Consider the following 23,355-nt stretch of genomic DNA (forward strand, 5'->3'; position numbering starts at 1 on the left):
TGTTTCTGATAAGGAACCAAAGAGGCTTAAACCCATGAAAATACGATAATAAAGAGAGTATTTCGTATCAAATGAATCGTTCATCATTCTTTTACAACGTTTCTTAGTTAAAAACGTAAAAAACCTGCCATTCTTAAATAGAAAGAAGAGTTTATAAACCACACAAAAGCAAGTGTTATTATACGCTGTAGTGCCGGATTTTCGTCTGCTACAGGTCCCACAATGCACTGCAGTGAGGGGTTTTTACCCGCAGTGACGTCAGGTGAATACTGTCCATTCTCCCCGATCTTCCTATGAGGGGATAAAGCACCGAATAGGCTGAAAATCTGGAACATACAATTAAAAAAAGAATTTCGTACAACCAAGTATTCTAACACGTCTAGGAGAAAGTCTCTTCGTCCAAAGACATCTTTTGTAAATAAAAGGAAGAATTTTTTAGAAGCTGCTAGTGTAGGGACTCTACACTTGAGGCTAGGCACTCCGTTTGCTACTTATACGCCCGCCGTGACTCGATAGAGAAGTTCACTCGTGACTCGTGAGTTGCCTCGCCGCGTACCCTCTTTGCTTGTTCCTCTTTCGCATAACACAAGCATTATGAAAAATATGTGTCATTTTTACTTCCTTGTTAAAGGAAAAAATTCTCTTGATACATGAATTTTGGACTTGGTTTTAACTTATTCTCAATTGCAGGAGATGTTATTAAGTACTGTCATATGGGCATAATCTCTTCGAGGTTTAAGTGGTTCTTAAGTTTTAGAAAGGTAAGACGTGAAAGTTAATTTTACTTACTCATTTATGCCATCATTTGTAGTTGACTTGCGTTATTTGATACAAATACGCGTTTCCTTAGCTTTCATGGAACTTTATTCTTTACTCTCCTTGTGTATGAGTGTTTTTTTTTTTAATCAAAATGTTTGTAAAAAAGTAGCATTTAATAATCGGTGTTAAAATGAAGATAAGACCATGTTCACAAATTCTCGAATTCAGTTGCGCTTCCGATTTGAAATAAAGTGTTTGAAATTTTCTACGTGTATTCCCTAAAATAAATGGGCTCTTGAGAGGAACACTTAGTATCGTATGCTTTTATACCACCTATTCTCGACCCCCCCCCTCACTTTAGCCACCTACACAACTTTAAATAAAGAATTCTTTTTCAAACTGTCACTCCCACATTTGGCAAATTTTGTTTTTTGGCCTAACCAATCTGTCATTGCTTGAAGAAAAGTGCTCTTTCAGGGTGGGTGTACTTGTACCAAAGTAAGTTTAGATCTCTCATAGCTTATTAAACTTTTTGACAGCCTATTGGTTTCTTAGACCATACAGACATAGACAAGCTATCCTATTGAGTAGCTATTGTGTGTTCTGAAGCAGGAGTGCAGGCGACAAGTTTTATTACCCAGGGAGAAGATGAAAGGATTTCGCCATCGTAGATCACGTGGGGAGGTTATTCGGACACAGGGCTGATTAGGACAGTTAGACGGGAAAATTGAGTTTCCAATCTAGTGCTTTTTCCTGCTCTCGTCTCTTCTTGCCCTTTAGTCTCAAATTTTGTTGCACTTAATTTTATTAGTAATTTTCCCCCTTAATTATCACAAGTGTTGAATAATTTTAGAGGTGATAATTGTATTTAAAAGTTGAAATAAAAAAACTGGATATTAGAATCAATTCTAATACAATAATGTCTAGCTAAGCAAAAAAAAAGAAGCAGACGTTTGTATATATAAATTAATTTCAATTTGGAAAAAATACTTTTCTCCCGAAAAATTATATCAAAACCTTTTTTCCCCAGTTCTAAACGTAAAATATTAAAACTTATTTCGATCAACAACCACTTTTACACACGGTAAAAGCATTTGCGCTTTGAATGCATTTGGCTAACATCAACTATTCTTTTACTTGTAAAATCTACGTGTTTTGAATTTTTTTCTATACATTTATTTAACTTATTTATGTTTAAAATTTTTCTTTGTATTTAGCGATGTTTTTACGATACATAAAACCCTTTTTTCATTGATTTTCTTTTTTTTTAATGGGGGAAAATAGGCCAAAAAATAAGTTTATAAAATACATAATATATTTAACATAATTTTTAGAAATTCAATATTTTATTTGTTTCAAGAAGGCATGAAATAATTAATGAATTCAAAATAAAACTATCTTGCATTGCAAAAAGAAAGATCGAAAAAAAAAGCAATTTACATTCGTTGTAAAGAATGGAATGCAATTTACTTTGTTTCGAAAACTTCGTTGAATAATTTTAGAGGTCCAATGGCATTTGAAAGTTAAAAGAACAACACTGGAAATTATATGATCAATTCAGACATACAATATTGTCTAGCTAAGCAAAAAAAAAAAAGACCGAGGTATGTATATATTAATAAATTATAATTTGGAAATACTACTTCAGTTCAGACAAATTATCTATCTCAAAATATTTTTTTCTCCTGTCCTAAACTTTAAACATCAAAACTTATTTCGTTTTAATAACCACTTTTACACACAAAATCATTTGTGCTTTGAATGCACTTGGCTAAAATCAGCCATTCTGTCTAACTTGTTAAGTCTATCAGAAATTGCATTTTGGTTTTGATTAAGAAGTTTTTTTGTTTCGGAATACAAAATATAAAAAATTTATTCAGAATTTCTAAAATTTTCTTTATTTTTCTGCGCTTGATATCTTTTGAAAAAAAGAGAAAGAGAAAGAAGGAAGAAAAATACCTTGGCTGAGGAGTAAAAATATAAACAAGGTAAAAAACGCAAGTATGAAAAAAATACAGTACGTGTTTTGAAATACTTTTTTCCCATACATTTATTTAGTTTATTTTCAAAACTGCTCTTTATATTTAAAAAAAATAATAACCGGTGGGGGGGGGGGGGGGGGGAAGCCAAAAAAAAAATAGTTTAAAATCATTATACATTTAACCTGATTTTACAAATTTAATATTTTATTCATTTCAAGATGGCATGAAATAATAAATGAATTAAAAATAAAACTAGCTTGCATTTAAAAAAAAGCGAAAAAAAAAAAAAAGCAATTTTAATTTGTTATAAGGAACTTAACTGCAATTTACCGTGTTGCGAAAGTGGGTATGAAATACTAACTCTCTTTCTAAATGAGCGCAACCATTAAGACCGTTTTTAAATCGTCATAAATCAGCAATTTACAACAGAAGTAGGAAAAGAAAAATTTGTCCATAAACCATAAAACCATACACTTGCGGATGATAGAAAATAATTGTTCCAAAACATTTCTGTCATAAAGTAAAAAATTAAAATTGAGGACTCTCCAAATTCCTACGAGTATTAGCACAGCAATATGATCTGCTCTTCAGCGGATAACCTCCCCACATGGTTTCCCATCACTTTTCCCCTAAAGAATCCTGCCTCAACAACCACACCCACTTGGCTTATCTAGGTCCTAAATGATCTAAGATTGGTTTAGGAGAGGGTGTGGTGTATGGTATAATTATATATAATTTATCTTTGATCCCTAGCTGAGAGCGGTGCCTGATCTATGATTTTTGCAATGCGGGGCAAATCTTGAAAATACTGCCCCTGCTTATTTTCATTCTAGTTTTTACATTGAGTTTCAACAAAAACAGGGAGAAGTCACCGCCTGAGGCAGGAACCCCAGCTTGCTCCCTCCTAGATCCGGTACTGGCTGAGAGTTATGTTTTGGCCAAGCTGTTAAAGTATCAAATTGCCAATGAAGAGATAGTGGGGTAAAAACTACCACTCTAATCTCCTCCCTTGACATCATTGCACGCAATATCTATCGCATGCAGAACAGAAATATAAAGTATTGCTGAGCTTCCCAACAGCGGCTGATGGGACAGCCTGAACCGGCACTGGCATTTTGAGGCCAGGGCCAGCTCAAAGGATACTCCAGTGCAGCGAGAATATTCGAGGGTTGCTCCTCGAAGAAGAGCGCATCCACACCCCTACCCCCTCTAGTTTTTTTTAAAGAGGTGAAAGATAGAGCGAATCCAGCTTCTAGTTTTAGGAGGGTGTCATCACGAGAATTTGAGGACTCGGATTAGGAAAATTTGAGTTTTACGAATATTGAGAAAAATTAGTAACACTAACACCTGAATAGAAACAAGTGTAATATTCGTACAGATGACGGGTGTCCGGGGGCACTCCCCCAGAAAATTTTCGAAATTATAGCTCCAAAAACGCATTGTTAGACTCTTTTTAGATCTTGGGCGATGTTTGCAAGGAGGGGGATTTGGAAAACTCCCCAAGTCTTATAAAATGCATGTGTAAGCTATCTTTGGAAGCACTAGGAAAATGGGATCGGAATCAGGAATTCTTTCGAGGCAAAATTTCTCTATTGAAGTTCCCAAAGCAACATAGTTATAACCCTCTTTTTTTTTGGGGGGGGGGAAGTTCTTTGAAAAGTTAGCTATCAATAAATTGATTCTCCACTCCTCAGTCAGTCTCTGAAACCATACTATGTCTATGCAATAACAATTGAAGAGGAGGAACTCTTCACGTGAAAGCAGAATATATAATTGTAATGAACATGTAAAGCGAAAATACTGACTATCCTTAATGATATTGGGGAAGGAAGACCAGGAAGCACTCAACCAGAAAATTGCTGAACTATTAGTTCTAAGAACATACATGCATAGCTCTAGAAACGCAGCTATATAGGGTTTTTGGTGACGTAAAGGAAAAGAGAGATTCAGAGGCCGACGTCCTGAAACTTTTCTGATTTGTATAGTGGAATTGCCTTCTAGACCGTCTTTGTTTTAGCTAGGGGGCAGGGGATTCCGGAGCGATTTCCCGGCCATTTTTTAAAATTGGAAATTTAAAATAGCCATTGTTATATATCACTAATTATGTTAAGGATAGGATGCCTGTTTTTGGAAATTCTTGAAAATTTTAACTCTGAAAACTCTGGTTTAGACTATTTTTGACAATGATAATGAAAGCAAAGATCTCCCCCCGCCCATAGGGAACTTGTTTTCTTAAAAATACAATTTTTTTCTTATCTGTCTTGCTATTATTGTAATGCATTCTCCTTTTAAAACCAACTGGAGTAAATTTCATGATGTATTTTTTTTTTTTTTTGCTTAAATTTATTATTTTTTTTATTTTTAGAGTCCTGATGTCTATAAAAGGGAGTTGGAAGAAATCAACAAGGTGAGAAAGTTTTTAGTTTGTTTTTAAAAAGCGATAATGTATATTTATATACAACCAACATAAAGTAGCAAATACTTCATTAAGTCAAAAGTTAAGGTAGCGCATAAACAGTGTTCAGGAGTTTTTATTACTGTCTTGATAAACTTGATAGTAAATTTGCGTTTAATTAATAACCTAATTTTTCAAATACATTTTTAAAAAATGCAAGAATATTTATCAAGTAAGTTTGAAATTAGTTTAACGTTGGAGCATTTTCCTTCAAGCGTACTAATGAGATTTTTAAAACATGAAATTATTCATTAAAAAATTCAAATTTAGTCACCACTGTGAATGAGACATATTTATAAATCTGGAACTGTCTCAACAATTATTTAATTAAAATATTATAATAATAAACTCCTGAGTAAAAAAACAAAGGTGTAAAAGTTTTTTGGAAAAAAAACAAACTTGAAAGTTAACCATTTGATGGGATACCTCATTTTATAAACTTAAAATTGCCATGATTATAATTCAATCAATATAGAAAATGCTATGCCATAAAAACTGTTAAAAAGTCTAAATTGACGGGAAATGATTTGAAACTTTATTATTGTCAGGGGAGCAAGAGGGGAACAGCAGCACTGATATCTTTCCATTCGCACCATGGAGTCTAAAGAATTAGAAAAATCTTCTATGTGCAGCAATCCTCCGAAAACTGCTCAAAAATTTCCCTTTTCTCCAAGGATTGCTGCAAAGATTAGCAGGGAGATGCAAGTGAAGCTCCCTCCGCAGTTGCAATTTGCGGGTTGGGAGCAAGTTGCTGCCACTATCTGATGCAGGTGTAACATTGCGGCAGATTTGCAACTCTCCTCTCCTGCTCGGCAACTGCAACCGATGAAAACGATTCTCAGCCAATGGTGGGGGGCCATTCATGTGACGTCAGACTCATGGAAGTTGTTTTCCTACAGTTATTTACATTTTGCAATGACTGTTAGCTCTTTGAAAACGCTGAAGAAATACAGGAGAAGTGCATTTTCATCTAAAAATTCTTAGATTTTAATTTTTTCAACTATTGCAACATGACACATAGAATGTTTAACCATATCATCTATTTTTTCTTGCTTGTTTTAGCGGAAAAAAATAAATACATTTTGAATACAAAATAAGTTTGAACACTGCAATGAAGTTGAAGAAAAGTAGAATTTAAAGGTGAAATACAATTAAATTTTTGATTTAGCTTGACGCTGGCTAAAAGCATCATAGTCATCACATTTTATGCATGATTGTTTTCCCTAATATAATTCCAACGGTTGATATTTTTGTTTATCAAAAATTCAAAATTTTGCAACTTCAGATTTGTATTTCAGATTCTGTTAAAATAATAATTTCAGTGTGCTGGTTTTATAATGTAATTCATTTTTGTTTGCTTCAAGCCAAATTGAAATTTCGTTTGTCAGTTATTTCTTTTTGAATTCTATTCCTTTTATATCTCACAGAAAACTTCTCTGGAAGGGGGGGGGGAACAAAATTTCATTGAATAATACAAAATATGCTTCCAATTTCTAAGCTTCAACTGAAAAATTTCTTTCTTTTTAGTAAAGCAAATGTATTTATACAGTGATGACAGGATAGTTCTAGCTGTATAGCAGAATACTCTTAAATTCAATTGCTAAATTAGATATGCTAGATTATAAAGATTTCACGCATGAAAAAAATTGAAATATGGTGAAGAGAGTTTAACACAAGACCGAGGGGGGGGCTGAAATATATTTTCATGTTAGAAGAATTGCATTAAATTACCCTACTGTACTTACTAATACTGTGAATTCCATGTAAATTGACTACTTGCGGTGCAGTACTTTAGTGCTCAACTTAGACAGGTGGTCAAGTTTACAGGTTTTACTGTATTTCATTTCGTGTTAACCCATATTTCATGTTAAGCTTATTTGCGATCAACGTTTTTCACTGTAGATCCATAGGTGCAAGTTGGGATATGAGTCCTTGATTGAAAATACCTTGAATGTATCCCAGTATCATATTGTTTTTACTTAGCAAAAAATCTTTGTTAAAATCAGCTATTGACAGTTAACCCCACCACACTCATGGACAGATTTTTTTTTTAGTTTTCTGTTTCATTCTGAAAATTAACCAGGGCCCTCGTTAAAATATTGGGAAGATCCTAGGTCAGACACTTTTTGTGCCCCCCCCCCCCCACCCCTTTCGTAGTCAAACCAAACAATTTTAGCCACCTGGGGCCCCTAAAAAGCAGGGGTTCTTTGTAGACCATGCCTTATTCACTAATTAGGCCGTGCCTTTTAGATGACCTTAGATGAGGTACCTTTAGATGAACCTTCAAGCTTTGACATATATAATTCTGCTGTTAATCAAAAGACCATGTGTTTTATTTACCTTGGAAAGAGGAAATGAGCATAACCAGTTTTCATAATCAAATCACTCGATTTTGGAAGATCATTCGAGCACTCGATTATGAATTTTCAAGCAATGAACTTCTCAAGTACCACATCTCATGTTCTCGATTATCACTTCCCTGAGTTTTCCGCAATGGACTTCGCAATTCTCTATATGTCAACCGTTCAAGGATGTTATTTCTTGATTGCTTTCAGAACTGAATGGACCTCTCAAAGGGTTGACTTCTTTAGAAATTCAGTTGCAGGGGTGCCCACACAGGGTCATGATGCAGACTGCGCTATTGAAATTTGTTGATGGTGTTAGTCCTTATAGCGAGAATCCTATTGGGGGAAGATCCAGTTTTTAAGGGGTTTACAGTTTGCTCTTAAAAGAATGAACGCCTTAAAAGAATGGAGTGGTGTCTTATCTCCCCCCCCCCCCAAATGCAATGACACACATCCCTCAAATGTTACAGAAAACCCCCTAAAATCAGACCAAAAGCCTTCTCTAGTTCAATTGTTTGTTGTCAAATCTTTGGTTATCAAGTGATTGTCTTGGTGAATTTGAAAATTGAATAATCGGCTTTTTTTTTTTTTTTTCAAGAGAAACTTGTTAATGAATAATCATATTAGCTGATTTATGGGGGCATAGTTTCTGTCCCAGTGGCATAGCCTTGGAGTGAAAGAAGGTAAGATGACTCGAATTTGGGTTATTAAGATCAGAAAATAAATCAATTAAAAATGTTTGGGGAATCTTCATCTATACATATAATAATATAAGATGTTTGAGTGTGTGGTGCGCTTCCCGGGAAAACGGTAAGGAAAAACGGTTTCCCTAGAAAGATGAAATTTGGTATACAGGTACAGTTTCCGCCGAAGATGTGCACCTCGGGCTTCGATTTTTGATATTTTAATTAGAAAAAAAGTTATTTAATGTTTTATGTGTTTTTTTGTATTTTTTAGTACTTTTTACCTCGCAGATCCCGAAACAATCACACCACACAAATATTTTTTGTACTATAGTGTTAGAAATTTAATTTTAAATATGATGAATGAAAAAATTTTGAAGATAGCGCAATTTTTGTATTTTTTATGAATTTTTGAAAAACCTTTTAATTTGCATTCTTTCCTATGTTTTATTTTTTTCTAATATCCTAAGAGAAGTATCAAAGCCTCATTTCTAAGATTTAAGTAGGTAATAGTAAAAACATTTCGCCCTCTTCAGAAGAAAAAAGGTCTTAAAAATACACAATAGGTTTTTTTTACAATTTTTTAAAAGCTGAACGCATATATTTCCACGCATGGGTCGAAAAAAACGTTCATTCCTTTATGCCTCTGACGTCACTACTTTTATTTCAATTCGATATTTACGACAGAATCTCAATGGCAAACAATATTAATCTTTTTTTCTTTTTTTTTACTATATAGCTCACTTCTACATTTTATTATGTGATGGCCACGTGTTTTTCCGGCAGATCTTGCTTTTTTTCTTTCCTTTTTTTTTTGTTTTATTGAGGGATTGCATTTATTTCTTTTTTCCATTCCCCCCCCCCCCACACACACACACAAGCTGGATGTTTTGCTGTATCGATATTACTCAATGAGTTTTAAATTTTTCCAATTTCTTTCTTCGTCCCAGTCTTTTTGCAATAAAATGGACAAAATAGCAGCACTGCTTAAACTTAATTTTCTAAGTTTTTCTCCACTTATGTAAAAAAAATAATAATTTTAATTTTTGTTTTTATAGGCAATACTTCAATTGGAAAAGAACAAAATTGCTCTTATACATCAATATCACTTGATTATAGAATTCATAGTATCATATTCAAGGCTTCTCTATTTACTGGTTGTTATTGTCTTTTTCTTTTCTGCATTACCTTCTACTCCAGTTGAGTGCTTTTTATTTTGTGGGCCATTAGTTGTGTTTTATATTTTGTAAGTAAATTTTTTCTTGTTTTCTCTTTATTTTTATAGTAAATGATATTGAATAACTAGCTGACTTGTACAAAGCATTCACACTTGATAGCGGTAGTTTAAAAATCGTTTTTAACAACAATTTTTCAAAAAACAGTAAGAATGAATTTTTTTGTTTATTTTTCATCAATGGTGTTGGAAAAAGAAAATAAAATGCCTTACTTTAGTATTTCTATCAAATATTAAAGAAGATCCCCCCCCCCCTAAAAAAAGAAAAAATCCTAAGCATTATTCATGATTATACCATGCTAAAAAAACTCTTTTTCATTTGATTTTAATTCAACAGTACAATAGTGGTTCAGAATCCTATAATAGCTTTAGATGATATATTCAAAGAAATTTGGATAAAAATTACACCAGGGGAAAAAGTCATTCAAAACCAACAAAACCCATAGTGCAATCTAGGTGACTACCTTTGTGTTTCTAATACGACGCTCTAGCCAAAGAAGCTATAATGTTTCACTCATGGTGTGTTATACATTTAAAAAAAAAAAAACTAATTTTTTTCAAAAAACCGCCGCAATGTGAATTATCTGTTTGTTTTTGGCCAAAAGCAGGGGAGCGGAAAAATCTTTAAACTTATGTCTTCCATAAGAAATTTGTTGAATTGATCATGAAGTTTTAGCGTTGTCACAAAAAACACCTTTAGGAAGTAATATATACAATTCAAATTTACCCTTCTACTTTGTTAAAATATTTTTAAAAAGTTAAAACTGTGATTTACCATGTTTAAATTAATGTTTTGTTTCCTGATTTTAACAGCAGCAGAATTGTAGCTAATAACCCTGCAATGAGTTTAAATTACACATAAATGAAAACCTGTATTAGAATCTGTTGTAAAAAACATTAAAACAATTCTTTTGCATCAGATTTGAATGCTGTTCATTGAAGTAATGTGCAATAAAAAAAGAGAAAAAGCTGCTTTTTGACAAAAAAAAAAAAAAACATTTTTAGACCATGGTTCTGTTTTTTGTCATTAGCTGGCACAGTAAGCTTTGAAAGAAGGGATAATTGAATTTGATTAAGAAATATAGAAGATCTTGCATAGCAACAAAAAAAAAAAAAAAAAAAAAAAAAAACAGGCTAGAAAAATAATCTATGAAGTAAAATAATTCAGACATATGCTTGCTTTAAACTTACAGCTACATTCCCTAAAATTTCATTAAACATCTATTTCATTGTATAGAATTGTAATGATGTTCTGAATTTAGTTTGAACTTCAAACATTTATAGGTTTGCTTAGTTTTCCTTAATTTCCAAAGCTCTGCATGAACATGAAAACAGATGGAGGCTTTGGTTTTCACTGGTTCTACCTTTCAAAAGAATTGTATCATACTTTGGGGGAAAATGGGGAGACAGCTATGGCTAATTTTTGCAATGAGGATGAAATAGATTGGAGGTGAAAATTAAGTTAACCCTCTCACCAAAGTCATATTAACATTCTCTCTTAAATGTGAGGAAAATGTTAATTGCTGCACTATCAGGAAGTATGAAGTGAAATGGAAACCAGGATAGAAAGTAGAAATTACTATTTGAATATTGATAAACATGTTAATAGTAAATATTCAAAAAAAAAAAAAGAAACACCAATTTTACGTAACGTAATGCAATTACTTGTAAAAAATCATCATTTGAAACAGTGAGAAGCAAAGGGATGTAAGTGTATTTTCTACAGTTTGGAGTAAAATGCATTCAGATTCTAGGTAGGCTTTCATTGAACTTTTTCTCTAAATCTTGCTGTATAGCAGCACCTACCAGAGCTACTTGCACCATCTCTTAATATAAATAAGAACTTCCTCCTTATGCTCCATAAATAAAAAGTGGTTCTCCCAGCATTTGCATTAATAATCTCAAAATTTTTAGTTTTGCATAGTTTTATATGAAGAAAAATATTTCCAGTTCTTTAATAACAAAAATATTCAATATGTGTTGGTAAAATGTTGTATAATTGTTTCCAAAATCAACCAAAAACAAAGTTAATGAAATGACAAAATAAGTTCATTTGTTTTTTTATCAATCTGCTACAATAAATTTCAATTTTTTAATTCCAAATAACACTTGCAATTTTTATTGTAAAGTAAGGTTCTTAAGTTTGACTGTGGGTCTTAATCAAGCTTAATATAATTATACATCTGTTTAGCAACCACGCAATTGTTTTATTTTTACAATGTGTGGATCTCTCTCTGCTACATGGTGGGCAATACTAAATGGTTGTCAATGACAAAACAATAAAAATTACAGTTTACGTTCTATCGATGGTAGTGAAATGGCCTCATTTTGGGATTGCATCCTCAAGCAGTTGCTAATGAAAATTTTAACAAAATTTGAGCCATCAAACTCGACAGGTGATCAAGGGTTCCTACCCAAAATTGTTCCAATAGCAGTTTTGGGCGGTTGAGAAACTAGTGTGTGTAATAGGTGGCCAATTGTGTGCTCCCAAACTGAGAACAAATCTAATGCATTAGTGAGCCAACTGACTTGGAAAAATTTGATGATGGTTGAAAACTATGCATAATGCTTGTGTCAATTCTCGTTTTTAGTAATAATATGCTTGGAAGTTCTCACATTTGCATATATGATTTTCAACATGTTAGTATCTTTTTAGAATATATGTTTTGAAAAGAATATTGAAGATGTATTTTGATGATGAAGTCAGAAGGCTTAACTTGGAACTTACCAAATTATATGCTCGTAAAAAGATCTTAATTTCTGAAGTTAAAGATAAAGTAAAGTATTATGATGCTAGAGATATTATAGAAAACTGCGTTGCCATAAAAGAGGTGAGTACAGCTCTTGATTATTCATCCAATTTCTGTAGTAGTATATACAGTAGAACCTCAATTATCCAAAGTAATTGGGACCAAACCTACTTTGGATAATCAAAATCTCATCAAAAACAACCCTGTTGTAAAAATTTCCCCGCCAAGAAAACCTTTAACTTTTCCGCACAAAAAAGAAAACCTGCATCCTAAACCCAAAAAACCTCAGCCATAAAAAGTTATGATATCTAGTTTGCCCGCCAAGTATCTGCCAAACTATCATCCTCTCTCTTCTCCTTTTTGATCACAGCTACTTCCATTAGAACCTCCTCCAACCTTCAACTCCTCAGAAATATGGATAGACCTTTTAAATTGTTTATCTTGTTTGGCGGGAAGCTTTTTGCTCACCAAGCAACCACTTCACTTTGAAAAGCTTGTGATCAAAAAGGAGAAGAAGGAGGATGATAGTTTGGCAGATACTTGGCAGGAAAACTAGATATCATAACTTTTTATGGCTGAGGGTTTTTGGGTTTAGGATGCAGGTTTTCTTTTTTGTGCAGAAAAGTTAAAGGTTTTCTTGGCGGGGAAATTTTTACAACAGGGTTGTTTTTAATGAGATATCACATCTTTTAGCACTGATATTATTACTTTGTATTTTTAGAATTGAGAACTTCAAGTCAGAAAATTTTCAATTGAAACAGCGCTGTTTTGTGTTTTTAAGGAACAATAATGGCTAGCCTAATTTTACCTCAAGTTATTTTCTGACTATTAAGATTCTATGTTCATTTTGCGAGAATTGGGCGTTTTAAATTTTATTGCAATCCTTGTATCCTCTCTGTTGCTAAGAAAACTTCTTGGATAACAAAATACTATATTTTAAATTATATAGTTTTCGAGTATTTTACAACTTCGCAATAAATTCTATTACAGTTCCTTTATCTGACAGATTATTCAACATTTTCATGAAGGTTTCTCTAAATGTTTTACAGCTTAAGGGCTATTTTAATCTAGCTTTTCACTTTTTGTTTAATTACATTTTTTCTTAAATCGTGGATTATTTTACGTTTTGTGGGATAATTTTAATTGTTTGGTGATTTATCTTTTTCTTGATAGAAGTCTTTGTCTTGTTTAATACCTAGTTTTGTTTAAAAGTTCATTTAAAAAACGAAATAACGCATGTTATCACCAAGCAAAAAAAAAAAACTAAGCCATTAAATATTTTAAATTTGAATGTGTCAGAAGATCTATACAACTTTACTCGATGTCAAATCGCGGATATCCCAAATTTGCAAGAGCGAATGCGTATGTTGCGCGTTACGGTGGATCGAAAAAAATGAAATTTCGAATCTTAATTTGGAATACCCACCAAAAGCTGTGCATGTGTAAGAACAATACAACTGTAAAATATTATCAAGTTTGAAGGGCTCCTTGAGGGTCCTACCAAGGCTTGAACTTCTCCAAAAATAGGAAAAAAGTTCAATTTTTTAAAATTTTTATGAAAATAATAAAGTTTAAAATTTTTGTTACAATACGGTTAAAATGCTTCCTTTGAACACTCTTTTCATGTATCTTCACAATTATTTGCAGTATTTGCACCATTAAGTTTGCATATAAGCCGTTAAGTTTCGTGAAATTAACCAATAACTAACTTTTTTTAAGCTTTTTTGCACATTGCAATAGTTTTTCTTTTAAACTCCAGTTTTCTTTTTTACAACGCATGTACAGAATACAGTTTTAAACAGAAGTGAAGTTAAACTTTATTACATCAACAGCCCAGCATCCACTAAAAACAGGTGGCTGCATTTCAAGTTCCACTCTACCTTTTCCATCTGCTGAGCCACATGTATTAAGCATAAATTTATTACTCATTTTACATTAGAAGTAAACTATCAAAATAATTTAGTTGTATTATCTAAAAAAACAGAGAGAAGTGCATTGGTTACAAAGAATGTATATTTACTCACACACAGTCGCTCTGACATATAAGCATCACTATTTCACAAAAATGAGGGACTTGAAAAGTATCAGTTAGTTAAAGCCAGAGAAAATAATAGTTCGTCACATCTATTCATGAAACCTATTTGAAATCATTTTTTGATTCAAACAATGACATGATACTTCAAGATTTGATTTTTGCTCTTATGAAGCCATCTCTTGCCGATTGACTAATTACAAACAAAGAAGCTTCTGTAACCACATTAACACAGTTCCACCACCTGAGTGTGACAGGAGAACTAAACGAACACAAAATTACTGAACGCAAGGTACAATTTTGGGGGGTAAAAACGAGGGGGGAAGGGGAGGGGGGTCAAATGGCACAAAAGGCACATCAGTAGGGCACAAGGAATGTGTGTGCGAAATCTCAGCTTGATTCCTTTTTTTGTCTGGGCTGTAGCCCTGTCAAAGAAAGCGAAAACTTTTTGAACAGCTATTTTATAACTTTAATACCTCCTCCCCCTGATGGTCCAGGGGATTGTATTTTGTTTTACGGCGTCAGAGGCCACGAGAGATTGAGTGTACCAAAAAACAACTCCGGGGGTCTTCATGGCGCTGAGATACAGAGGGGTGAAAAACCCCAACTTGTTCTGTCGTGTAATCTTGTTCTTGGTCGCTTTTAATTTCTTTCGTCTTTGGCGGTGGATTTGCTTCTGTTGGCTGCTGACGTTTGGTTTCCTTAGCGGGGCGAGACGCTTCCGCGTCCCGTGATTTTTGGATAGTTAAGAAATAATTATCTACTTTAATATGTAGTATTGTCAGTGAACTGTTGTTATGTCTATTTTGACTGTTAAATTAATTAAAATCATAAATGAAAATAAATTTATTTCTGAAACTAAAACTTATGAAATATGATTGAAAGCTTTATCTGGTGTGAATTGATCATCCTTTGCCGTGCAGCTCTATCCCAAAGTTTCCTTATAAGCATGAGTTCAGAGAAATCACACTGTTCCTGTTGTTCCAACCAAACAAGGCCTTTTGAGAAACACTCAGAAGCATCATTGATACTGATCTCATTTGCTCCAGGATCATTCTTTTCTTCTTTTGGAGAATTTTGGACTTCTGCTATTGATTCCTTATTATTGATCAACTGGAAGCCTGTACCTTCCACGTCACAGTTCAACCAATCTGTGCAGTAGCGTACATATGATTTAATTTAGGAGGGGGCCCATACAACCAAGATTAGCCCCCCCCCCCCTGGCACAGTTTTTTTTTCTAACTTCAACATTTTGGGGGGGGGGGTGGAGAGCAGCAATCCCCTAATCTTCTAATTCTTTTCCAGTTGGTGCTGGGACAAGGACTTCATACTGTCACCCAGTAGCGCAACCAAAAATAATAGTTTTAGGAGGGCATTCTTCAAAAAAATTCTAACTTTTGGTGAGTAGGGGAGAGGGGTTAACGAGGTTCTCCCGCGGAAATTTTTGGAATTCTAGTCCTAAAAATGCAGTTTTAGACAGTCTCTGGGGATCATGGGTGCAAGACCTTCCGTCTCAGGACGGATTTCCGTCTTGACAAAATTTCCGAGACGGAGGTCGGGACGGAAAGAAATTCAATGACTTTCTTTTAATTTTGAATGAAAAAAGAAAAATTGAGTGTTTGAAAAATATGCTTTAATATTACTAGACCGTTCCATAACCACGAATTTACATCGACATTCTCTCGGTTTTCCGCCATGTGCTTGTTTTGTTTGCAACGTGCTTTTGGAGGAGTGGCTTTTCGGCTCGCGCCGTTTGACTTTTTTTAAGTATAGCTTTATTTCCAACTTGCTGCATTGCAGACCGAGGAGTTGCTCGCTATTCTCCCTGATTTTTCGAAGCAATCGGCTCTAATTGAAAATTTAGCCTTTTCTCATGCTATTTTCGATCATCCTTTCGTTTTTTTCATTTGTGTTTTTTTTTTTTTTGCAAACTTTACACGCATAAATGAAAATTATGTACGCTCTTAAAATGTCTTAAGAGTTGAATCTGCATCACCGATTGAGAGTGATTGCTGACAAGATGAAATATTTTGGCCACAGCAAAGGGCGTCCACACACCAGGTAAAACAGAAACTATCAAGGATTTTGAAGATTTTAATGAAAACGGGAATTTTGGAAACGATCGGGGGGGGGGGGGGGAGATTTCAAGCTGGTTGGAAACACCGATGGGCAAACCGTTCCTGCATTTTTGACAATGACTTGAGGAATCACTAAATTCTAACGTCATTGATTCGAACACTCGCTAGAATGGAAATATGGGTGGGGGGGAGGGAGAGAAAGGAAAGGAGAAAAATAACGGCAGCACGAGTTTGCGAAAAGACGCTGCTCTTGCAAAGAGGGTAATCTGTCCGCAAATTAACCCACGATACTGAGATCTTAAAACGTTGATATCTTGGACAATCTAGGGGGGGAGGGGGTACTCACGGGTTACAGTATAAAATATCGAAAAACTGAATTGAAAATATTTTTGAAGCTAGGAGTGGTTCGATATTTCTCCAGTGCAAACTCTTAAAAATTTAAAAGTCAAAAAGTTTTAGGCTGTCTCTAATGATATAAAAGTGGGTTTTAAAAAGAATCGAAGACTGGAGTCTTAAAAACACTAATTTAGGCAATCTTTGGTGAATTTATGAGAGATGGTTTTGGTGTTCTAACATGAAAATGTTTTGTAGCTGATGTATTAAAAACTATTTGAGGCTATACTTAAATGACTTAAGTTAAAGGGCATTTGCGACCCTCTCCCGAAAACTGTTTGTAATTGAAGTCTTAAATCTTTTAGGCTGTCTTTGGCAATGTCAAGAGGGAGGGAGGGGGCTCTCTTTAGGTGAAATTCCTGAAACTGGAGTCTTAAAAGCGCAACTTTGGACCGTCTTGGGGTTCGGGGTTCTCCTTTCCTAAAAAATATTCAAAGCTGAAATATTCAGAACTCAGCTTTAGGTAATCTTTGGAAGACTTAAGAAGAGGGAATTCGAAGGCTTTTTCTCAATACGTTTCAGAATTTAAATTCTTAAATCTTCGGTGATGAAAAGGGGAAACCGCAAATTTTAGTAAAATTTAATGAACTTAGAGGAAAGAGTTCGGGGGGGGGGGGTCTCTCTCTCCGAAGTATTGAAATGCTATTTTGGCTATTTTTGAGTGAGTTAAGAGTTAGGGAATTCAGGGGTCTTTCTCGAAACATTTTCGAAATTGAAGTCTTAAAACTTTGGGTTGTCTTTGGCGATGTTTGGAAGGGAGTTGCTCTCTCAATAGAAAAATAAATCTTTAAAAAAAACTTACACTGCATTTAGTAAACAAAATGAGAGGGGGGGGGGGGTATTCCGCACCCCCAGCCCGAAACATTTTAGTTTCTAAAATTTTAAGAGCTTTGTTTTGGGCTATCTTTGGATGACTTAAGGGGGAAGGGTGTAGGAAGATTTTTTCAAAAAGTTTCCAAAATTAAAGTATTAACATTTTTAGGCGGTCATAAGTAATGCTTATAGGTAAGAGGGGTGCTATTCCTACAAAACAATTTAGAAAGTGAAGCCTTAAAAATTGAAATTTAGGACATTTGTGGTGAACTCAGAGGAAGGGGTTCGGGAGTTCTCTTCCAAAAATTCTTTGATGCTGAAATATTTAAAGCGCCACTTTCGGCTATATTTGAGTGCCTTAAGAGGGATGCGATTCGGGAACCCTGCTTGGAGTTAGGATTCAGTTCCCCTATTTCTTTTTTAATTAATGAATGTTGGAAAGGGTACCTTATTTAAAAAATATATCTACTTCACTGAAGCGATTTTTTATTGCTAATTTCACCACCTGTTATCTTATAAAAGAATTCTTTTTCAAATGAAGACTGTGGGGGAATGGTGACAGTTCATTATCATTAGTCGGCCTTACCCTTCCCCCACCTTTCCTTCTTTTCTAGTTTGTTGGCGCTACCTTTGGTAGACTTTCGAATCAGAAATGATTTATGTTGCAAAAGTGAAAATCTTATGTCCTAAGCGATTTTATTGCTACAACAAAAATATTTAGGATCGGCAAAAAACTAATGATGGGGTGCTGCAAACGCTTTTACCCCTTACATTATCAAACATCATCTAAAATTTGCGTTTTTGAAACTTCAATTTCGAAATATTGCCGAAGGAGGGTTCCTGAAATCCATCCCTTCAATAGTGCATTCAAAAAGCGTATAAACGTTATGAAATTTAAATTACAATTTCCTTTTTAAATCTTCGATTTCGGGAAAGCCCATAGCGACACCCCCCCCCCCCCTCTTTCTTTAATATTTTTTGAAGGTTGCCCAATATTGTGATTTTGGGACTATCAGTTTGAAATAATTGATGTAAGAGTCCCTGAACCCCTCCTTTCCCTGAACTTTACCAAAATGGCCTACCACAGCGTTTTTTGGACTTCAATTTAAAAAAATTTCTGGGGGAGCCCCCCCTCCCCCCCCTCTTATTGCCGGATTTTAGTTTTTTTTTAATTATGATGTCAAAACACTTAAATATTACAAATTTAAGGCTTAAAATTTAAATCAAATAGATTCCAAAACTTGCATTGTTAAAATCTGCAACATTTATACATACAAATTTTTCCTTAAGCCCACATGCGGGCGGGGGGGGGGGAGCTGAAAATATTTTCCGTCTTGAACACATCACCAAACTTGCACCCATGCTGGGGATGCTATAGGGGTGGGAATTCGAGGAGGCTTCTGCGGAAATTTTTAGGAGTTGAAATCTTAAAAACGCCATTATAGGCTATATTAGTTGACGTTAGTAGTGAAATAAAAGGGAATATTTTAAAGTGTCCCCGATTGATTTTTTTATCAAAATACAGCGACATCCATCACCCCTCCGCCCAATTTTTTCAAAGTTGAAGTTCTAAAAACGCAGTTTCAGAGTAACTTCGATGATGTTACGGGCAAAGTGGTTCTGGGGCTCTCCTCAAAAACTATTTTGAAATTAAAGTCCTAAAAAACGAAGTTTTAAGGAGATATTCAGGGATACTAGGTAGGGGGATTTAAATGCTCTCCACCTTACATTTTTGAAATTGTAGTTTTTTTCATTTTCAGATTTCATGCCGGAGCAGTCGGACCCTCATCCGAAATTTGTTCGAAATTGAAGTTTTAAAAGCGGGACTGTGCACCATATTTGTTAACATTAGTGGTTTGGCAATTTTTCAAAATTGAAGCTCCATAAAAGCAATCGTAAACGATTTTTGATGCTTTCACAAAGCAAGGCGTTTGGTAATTGTCCCCTGGAAATTTTTTGCCATTGAAGCCCTGAAAACAAGGTTTGAGAAGCTCTTTAATGGTTTAAGTGAGTGGAGGGGGCTTGCAAAGTGTAGCATTTTGAAGGCTTTATTTTTAGACTATGAAAAAAGGAAGAAGAAAAAATTGAACGGCGGGGAGGGGGGGGGGAGAAGAAATAGGAGGTGTTGGACTTAATTACCTGATTACCTGAGGTTTTTTCAAAAGCAATTCAGTTTTTTTTCCCCAACATTATTAGGCAATCTTTGGAAAGGAAGAGTTCGAAAATTCTCCCCTGAAAGGTAAAACGCAATTTCAGGTTATCTTTGGAGACGTTTAGAGGTAAGGAGAAGTTTTAGGGATTTTCCTCCGAAATTTTTCAATATACTGAAATCTTAAAGTCACAATTTCAGACTATTTTCGGTGGTAACCAAAGTGAAAGGGTGTTGGTTCGGGGACCCTCCTCCAGAAATGTTTTGAAATTGATGTCCAAAAAACATCTTTAAAAAACGCATTTTTAGGACACCAATTTCCAATATTACTCCAACCGAACAACTGTAACTTATTTGAAATGTCTTGCAGGGGATAAGAGTTGAGGAGGTAAATATTTTGGGAGACCCTTCTTTTCAGACTGACTAGAAAGAAAAAAAAAAGGGGGGAGAGGGATGAAAGAAAGAGAGGGGAACTAAATTTTTTAAGCAATAAGTTACATCTGTTAAAAATATTTTAATTTAAAAATTTATTTTTGAAAGAATTGAGATTTTTCCCCCCAATAATATTTGCTTTTCCTTTTGTTAAAATAACTTCGTTTTCCCAAGACACGTTCTTTTCCTGAGTAAAAGGTATGGATCTCCTGATCCCTTCTGAACACCATTCCCTGGGGACTTCTAGCTCAGGGTTCCCAAACTTTAACAATTCGCTGCTCCCTTTAAAAAATTAGAATTTTCTCACGACATCCTAGTTTAGTTTTATATACATATTATTGTTACCATTGACATTTTGCAGCATCCCTTACTTCTTCCTGTGGCACCCAGTTCGGAAATCTCTGATCTAACATGTTATAATTCGGCAGTTCTCAAAAGGTGGGAGCAAACACAGACCTCAACTTTGAAGCTTCAACACCAAATAACTTTCATTTTAATAAACTCAAAAATTTTTGAATTAAATTATAATACTGTATACAGACAAGAATTGACATAAATTATGGAAAAAATGCTCTTCAAATATCCTTAAAAAATATTTTCTTTGCTAAAAGGCACAATTTTGGATATACCAAAACATTAACTGAGCAAATGTACTATTAAAAAGATGTTTTTTAAATTATTTCCATACATTTTTTAAAAAAAAGTGTTTTCATATATTTTTATGCAGTATCTTTGAAGCAAAATCATTTTTCTTAAACATACATGTGAGATGTCCAAATTGCGCTACGATCTAAATGCCGATAATTCTGTCCATTTATTCATTATTATAAATGATCTTCTGTCTTGTAACCTTAATAAAGAAGGCTAATATAATGTGAATTCCTTCTATCCATTCACATTTTGCACAATTAATATGTTATGCATTGAACATTACATTAATAACAGTAGAAACACAAGTTATGATCGTAACACATTTAAGTAAACAAAACGGCTCAAAAATCGCCAAAAAATTTCCAATTAGCAACAACTCACAGCTTACAATAAGTGAAGGGTTACCAGCGAGAATACCGGTTTTCGCCAATTATTGTCATCACTATTGTATTTATTTTTCTGTTGCTAAATGTTTGGAAATTATTTGTGAGCAACTAAAACCAAAAATAACTACCTTTATTTAATTTTTTCCCCACATTTTGGAGGGGGCCCGGGCCCCATCAGAACTTTCCTTTTTTTTTATGCCCTTGAATCTGTGCTTTCCCTATCCCCACAATTTTCAAAACCCTTCATTGTGCTAAAAAGACTTTAAAAAAAACACAGAAACACTATCTTTCACAATATCTGTAGTATTTTCATCTGCTCAGTCAAAAAATTCGGCAAAAGTTTTCACCAATTTTGTCTTGTGTTGATTGCGGCACAGCATTATCGATCAAATAAGTTCTGCCTTTGATGTTGACGGTATCCAAAACTCAATTATTGAAACTGTACCAGATCCAGAATCTCTTTCAAAGAGTAATTTTCTGATTAATTTTTTTCAGTAACACCGCTTTAAGGACTCTAAGACGCCCTGAAATGGGGTGTATTTTTGTTTAGAACAGGGAAGTTTGAAAGTGTGGAAGAGTACACTCATATCAGGAATTGAGCTTGCCAAAAGAAATTCAGAAGAATAGAATTTCAAAATATTTCTTTTTTGTTCATAGTTTGGAAAGAATAGTTTGCATAAAAAGGGATGTTGAGGAAAAGTAATTTTAAAATGCATGTTTGTTAAGAGAATTGGGTGATAGTAGAAAATGAAATAAAGTGAAGAAGGAACCAACATTCATTAACAGAGAGTTTCGGTTTACCGAGAATTCTACTGTACTTGTGAAATCTTTCAGATTTAAAGCAACTTCATTAATCCTGATGCAAATGGAAATTTTGAAAATTCTCTCATTTCCTAACCTATCATTTCCCCTCAATTAAACTTCAGATTCATAAATAATTCATTTCTTTAACATTTTTTATGATTAAAAAGTAATTGCTGTCTTCTTATAGTTCATTATTTTTATCTAGAGTGGAAAAAACCTGGACAACAATGTGGGTAAGCTTTTTCTGTTTCATATTTTTATAAATTCTTTGGGACAAATCTATAAATTTAAACAAACGTATGATTGAAATTGAGTTTTTCTAAATTATTTATTTTTTTAATTATTAATTGGAGAGGTGGTTGAAAGGTATATTCAAAGTTAGTAGTTTTGAAACAAAATACATAATACTTTCAATATATTTTTAACTTTTCAAAAAAATTTAACTTGTGAAAACATTAATCAATAGTAATAGGAACTTAATGCTGTAGAAGGAGCAAAAGTAAATAATCTTGATTGTACGTAGAAAAACTGAATCAGTATTTTCAAGTAATGAATAAAAATTAAACTAAAAGAGCCTCAGGCCTGCTAGATTCATAAAGGTCAAGATTTACGGTCACCACTCGCCACGTGGCGACTCAGTTTTCAAAATTGGCGACTCCAAAAAGTTTTTACAGTCGCCAACTTTTTTGGTGGGTTATTTTTATTTTAGATCCCAAGAAAAGAATTCCACACCACTCCACAGATGCATCAGTACAATAAGGATTCACCGATAGAGATCGTACTCCGACTGAATGTTGTTTATTTTACAAAGCTTGCATGTCCTTTCTCACTGCTTGCCTGTATGTTGGTTATTTTAAGTTGCTTGAATGTTCCTCTTACGCGGCCATGTAAAATAAGCTAGAATACAGTGAATTAGAAAGCCATTTGGACAAGATCAGAGCGTTTGCTCCTTTGTCTTGACTTTTTGTTTTTCAAGTAATTAGCGTACTATAATCATGATCATAGGCGGATTTAGGACTGAGTTCCTGGGGGGGGCCAGGATTTTTTTTTCTTTCTTTCTTTTTTTTTTTTTTTTTTTTTTTGAGCAACATTTTAAACTGTCCCCCCTTCCCACCCCCCATGTTTTGGTCTGTTTTCCTGTGATGCATAAGGCCATGCTTTACTTTTTTTTGTGTCGTTTTCATTAATGTGTGTTTTCATGCTGTCCTTTTTGAATTGGCCTTAAGAGAGGTGACTGGTATCTAGAGAGTGATTCAGGGCTCCCTTTTAAGTAGGATATAGAATATCTCCAATTTTAGGGGGTTCGGCGGTTTCTCCCCCAGTTTTCAGTCCAAAATAGTGGCATATATTCAGCACCCCAGAGAAAGCTGTACTATTTGTATTTAATGTTCGTTTTTTTCTCCTTTTCT

General features: G+C 34.1%; 1 protein-coding gene across 1 annotated transcript in view; it reads left to right on the plus strand.

Annotated features, from left to right (window-relative positions):
* The first annotated feature begins 596 nt into the window (after nucleotides 1–596).
* Nucleotides 597–23,355, plus strand: part of LOC129218284 (uncharacterized) — a 44,909-nt gene continuing 22,150 nt past the window's right edge. The window contains exons 1-5 of the mRNA XM_054852518.1: nucleotides 597–761; nucleotides 5,107–5,148; nucleotides 9,283–9,470; nucleotides 12,115–12,289; nucleotides 22,152–22,179. Coding sequence (XP_054708493.1) covers nucleotides 651–761; nucleotides 5,107–5,148; nucleotides 9,283–9,470; nucleotides 12,115–12,289; nucleotides 22,152–22,179 — 544 coding nt within the window. The 5' untranslated portion in view covers nucleotides 597–650. The remainder of the gene's footprint in view (nucleotides 762–5,106; nucleotides 5,149–9,282; nucleotides 9,471–12,114; nucleotides 12,290–22,151; nucleotides 22,180–23,355) is intronic.

Source organism: Uloborus diversus, chromosome 3 (assembly GCF_026930045.1).
Source record: "Uloborus diversus isolate 005 chromosome 3, Udiv.v.3.1, whole genome shotgun sequence".
Classification (NCBI taxonomy): Eukaryota; Metazoa; Arthropoda; class Arachnida; order Araneae; family Uloboridae; genus Uloborus; species Uloborus diversus.